Consider the following 5,204-nt stretch of genomic DNA (forward strand, 5'->3'; position numbering starts at 1 on the left):
TCTCATCTTTTTTTCTCTTTATGGAAAAGTTCTCATACTCACATAATAAAAATTTATTACTCATCTCTTCATATTATGTGAGCAATAAAAACTATAGCAATAAAAAATAAATTGATTATTCCATTACGACTGCAACTTAAAAATTATGGTAAATCAATATAATTATATGAGTTAACTTTTGATGATTACATCAATACGATCGTCGTTGACTTAACTATATATAGATAAAGTATTTGTCATGGTTCTTAATGCGGATCGAAACATTTGTTGTAGTAATATTTTGATCTTGCGTGATGAAACAACAATCGATAGTGGTTGTGATATATGCTGCGTGGTTAATTAATATTCGTTAGAGTTTTATTCACTTTTGAATATCGTAATTAGTAATCATTATATAAGGTCATATCAGTATACTGCAGTGCCCTATGTTCAATTTTAAGAATCAGTTTGAGTTAACCTGATCATATTTTTTGGAGAAAAGTATTATTTTAGTCGGTTAAGTATGCCTAATTTTAATTTTAATCCGATAACTATGTCCATTTTTGTTTAGGTCCAATAGCTTACGAAATTACTTACTTTTAGTCCTCTGGCAAATTTTCGGCTAATTTTACCCATGCAAGTTTTGAAAGGCAGTTTTAGTCCATATGCACTCATAGGGGTAAAATTATCCAAAAATCTACCAGAGGACTAAAAGTAAGCAATTTCGTAAGTTACTGGACCTAAACAAAAATGGATATAGTTATCGGACTAAAATTAAAATTAGGCATACTTAGCGGACTAAAATAATACTTTTTCCTATTTTTTGGTGAAACTTGAAAATTTTAGAATTTGTGTAGTATTTATTATATTTTCGTCGGCAAGAACAACGCCTGAGAATTAATTACTAGGACGCGTTAATATCTTCATTTTAATTCGGGTTAATTGCATTTCTAGCCCCATAATTATACTTCTTTCGTATTTTAGTTCTGTAACTTGTTAGGATTGTATATTGCTCCCTCATATGTTTTAATTTTGTGAATTCAGGATAAATTGAACGAAAAGTGGCATGTGCATTGAGAAAATACATCTTATGGGCTGAATTATGATGATATGCATGGCAAGTGGTCGATGTAAAAAAAAAAAAAGGTGTCATGTCATAAATTGCCACATTCACAAAAATCAAACAATAAAATGTGTTTTTTCTTTTTAATTTTTAATCGGCACATGTCACAATCCAGACAACATTGAAAATTTCGGTAAAATTTTATCTTGAAATTGCAAAATTAAAAAAGGTGAAAGATCATTCTAGAATCCTAACAAATTATAGAACTAAAATGCCAAATAACTATAATTAATTACGAGACTAAAAATGCAATTAAGCCTTTAAATTCAGATGACACTTTTTTTTTAAAAAAAAGTATCTATAATTAATATCTATAATTGCAAGTGGGCTTAATTAATATTAATCAATAATTATAACTATATATATATATATTTGTGTGTGAAAATGTTTGTTGTTACTTTCCATAAAAGATAATCAGTCTAACTTCATTCATATTCATCAATCCCACGCCTTTATCCCTTTGCAAGAAGAAAGCTATTGAGACAACTTAGCATTGCCTCACATGCCTTCCACTTTTTACATTTTGAAAAACTTTACCACACTAAACCAACAACAACAAGAAAGGTACAAAACTGATCACTTCCCATTCCCTTTTTTCTCTTATTAAACCCCTTCATAACCATATGCTTCAGCCTCATATTTCTGATCTCCACTCAAATGAACTCTCTAAACCTCAAGAACACTCTAGCTATACTTCTTTACCATTCTTGACACTGTGTGTGTGTATATATATATATATAACATTTAGCAGTAGTACACACAAATTTTTGGGAATTAAGGATGAGGACTGGAGGTTACACTCTTCACCAGTCTCTAACTCTTGAATCGGCTGCCATTGTTAAGCAGGCAGTCAGCCTTGCGAGACGGCGAGGCCATGCGCAAGTTACGCCCCTTCATGTAGCAAGCGCGATGATATCTTCTTCAACAGGTTTGCTGAAAAGGGCTTGCCTTCAATCTCATTCTCATCCTCTCCAATGTAAGGCTCTTGAGCTTTGCTTCAATGTTGCGCTCAACCGGCTTCCAACGTCTGCTTCTACCCCTCTCATCAGCCCTCATTCTCATATTCCGTCACTGTCTAATGCCCTCGTCGCGGCCTTCAAGCGGGCTCAGGCTCACCAACGTCGCGGGTCAATAGAGAACCAGCAGCAGCAGCCTATATTAGCCCTCAAAGTTGAGGTTGAGCAGCTTGTGATTTCCATTCTTGATGATCCGAGTGTTAGTAGAGTCATGAGAGAAGCTGGTTTCATCAGCACTCAAGTGAAGACCAATGTGGAGAAAGCTGTTTCCTTGGAGAAATGCAGTTCTCCGCATCATTCCAAAGAAATCAGCACCAAAACCTTAGTTCTTGGAAACAGTAATCCGCCTCAAGCAATGCCTACGACAAGCTTGAGTAAGTTCAGATTACTGCCACTTAACAAAACAGTACAACAGAATGAAGATGTGATGAGTGTTTTGGAGGCCATGATGAACAAGAACACCAAAAACAATGTCATTGTAAGTGAATCTCCAGATACTGCTGAGAGTTTAGTTAAAGGGTTGATTGAGAAGTTCGACAAGAGAGACGTCCCGGACGACATGAAGTCTGTGCAGTTTCTAAGTGTTCCCCTTTTCACTCTGAGGAACATTTCAAGGGAAGAGTTTGAAGTGAAGCTTGGAGAGCTGAGAGCCCTTGTGAAATCCTATGTGAGTAGAGGAGTAGTATTGTACTTGGGGGATCTTGGTTGGGTTTCTGACTATTGGTGTAAGTGTAATGGAGAGCAAAGGGATGTGTACTACTACTGCCCTGTGGAGTATATGATCATGGAGCTCAGCAAACTGATATGTGGAGCAGAAGAAAGTAAGAAGCTTTGGCTAATGGGAGTTGCAACCTTCCAAACCTATGCCAAATGTAGAACAGGCAGGCCTTCTTTGGAGACTCTTTGGAGTCTTCACCCTCTTACAATACCTGCTGGCAACTTGGCTCTTAGTCTCAGCCTTGACAGGTAAACTTTCGATACGGTTTGAATAATTACGTTTACACACTTTGTTAGTGATATTTTTATATTTATAATTATGGTTGAGAGGATGTAGTCATCCCTTTTTTCTTCCGTTTTACGTGGGCATGATTTTTTCATTCAAAGATGGATCGACGGATGCATGAAATTAGTTCATGGGGTCAATTTACATTTTGGTGTCTTTTGGTTTGGGCAGTGGCATGCATGATCAAGTGAAAAAGGAGCCGGTAGATGATTTGAACTGGCTATTCCAGAAGGCTGGGATGAAGAATCAACTCAATTTCTGTTCAGATTGTTCAGTGAACTTCAAGAGAGAAGCTCAAGCTGTAATGAGCTCTAAACAAGAGCCCTCCAGCTCAAGTTTGCCAACATGGCTCCAACAGTACAAGGATGAGAACAGAAGAATTGATCAGGTTAGATTTTCAGTTCCCCAAATGAGACCATTCGTTGAAATTTATGCAGTTTAAGTAGAATATCATCTGACACTTTTCTTGCCCATGGTTGCAGGAATGTGATAAACTCAAAGATCTTTGCAAGAAATGGAACTCAATCTGCACTTCTGTCCACAAGAAACCCCATTTTCTAGGGAAAGTCTTCAATCTATCCTCACCATCTCCAGCTTCTTCCTCTACCTCTACATCTTCAAATGGCCTAAACAAATCTAAACTTCACCAAACCCTTCTAAATTGGCCAGTCGTTTTCGAACCAAGTCGGCCCTCTAAGGAGCACCAAACCTTTCTTTTTGAGAAAGACGACGAAGTTTCTAAACCGAGTTCCTCAGCAGCAAAGCCTGAACTTCTATCAAACCCCAATTCAAGTCCTAATTCAGCTTCATCTAGTGAAGCAAGCCAAGAAATTATGGAGTTCTCACACAGATACAAGGAGCTGAGTTCCGAAAACCTCAACATTCTTTGCAGTGCATTGGAGAAGAAAGTCCCATGGCAGAAAGATATAATTCCTGAGATTGTTAGTACAATCCTTAGATGCAGATCAGGCAACAACAAGAACGAAAATAGAGAAGAAAGTTGGCTGTTTTTCTTGGGTGTTGATCATGATGGCAAAGAGACTATTGCTAGAGAACTTGCCAAGAATGTCTTTGGCTCTTACGATAACTTCATTGCCATTGGTATCAGCAGTTTCTCGTCATCAACAAGAGCTGATTCGAATGAAGAAGTCAGCAACAAGAGGGCAAGAAACGAGCACGGGGGGAGTCTGTACGACAGGTTTTCAGACGCTGTACGCAGTAATCCTAGCCGTGTGTTCTACGTGGAAGACGTTGATCAGCTCGACCATCGCTCTCTGAGGCAGCTGAAAAGCGCAATAAAGAACGGAAGCATTACACTTGCCGATGGTGAGGTTGTGCTCATGAGGGACGCCATTATCGTTTTCAGCTGCAAAACTTTCAGCTCTGACTCAAGATCAGCTCTTTCTCCTCCCTCTGCAGAAAAGGGTTGCGAGAAGGAAGAAGAGGACAGTGATGAACAGAAGGAATGTCGGGTATTGGATTTGAACATTGCAACAGAAGATGGTGATGATGAATTAGATCAGATTTCAGATTCTGAAACTGGGATTTTGGATTTAGTGGACAAGAAAGTTGTGTTCAAGATCCAGGTTTTGTAAATTTGAGAGAAATCAGTGTAGGATTACTGTATTTTTCCTTCTTGATTTTTAGTTTTTCTCTTTTGATATCATCTGTTAGTTTGTGTTTCCATTTAGTTAGAGTACTTAGTCATTTTGTATTGGGCTGAGGATAAAGAAGTTGAAATGTACTTGTTAACTATATAGATGCAGACTGCAGGTTCTTTTTGCTGATCATTACAACAATTGTATACTAATTTGTCAGTACTATGATGATCATGGGAATATTACACCTGCTAAATTGTCTTTTTGGTCCAGCACATTAGGAGTAATATTATAAAGATAAATTATATTTTTTATTGTATAGTTTTGGGTTATTAGCACTTTTAGTCCTATAACTTACTCTATTTATATATTTAATTATTTTTTTAACGAATTTAGTCCGAACATCTCAGATTTGGTCATTTTTTAAAAAATTTAGTCATGTATTGATAATTTTCGTATCTATAGTTACAGGACAAAAAATAAAG

General features: G+C 37.0%; 1 protein-coding gene across 1 annotated transcript; it reads left to right on the forward strand.

The window, feature by feature from the left end:
• On the forward strand, positions 1,682–4,989 carry LOC105161004 (protein SMAX1-LIKE 3). The gene is made up of 3 exons (XM_011078551.2): positions 1,682–3,084; positions 3,293–3,509; positions 3,604–4,989. The coding sequence occupies exons 1-3, from the start codon at positions 1,883–1,885 to the stop codon at positions 4,714–4,716; spliced, it is 2,532 nt and encodes an 843-aa protein (XP_011076853.1). The 5' UTR covers positions 1,682–1,882; the 3' UTR covers positions 4,717–4,989.

This window comes from Sesamum indicum, linkage group LG4 (genome assembly GCF_000512975.1).
Source record: "Sesamum indicum cultivar Zhongzhi No. 13 linkage group LG4, S_indicum_v1.0, whole genome shotgun sequence".
In the NCBI taxonomy this organism is placed as follows: Eukaryota; Viridiplantae; Streptophyta; class Magnoliopsida; order Lamiales; family Pedaliaceae; genus Sesamum; species Sesamum indicum.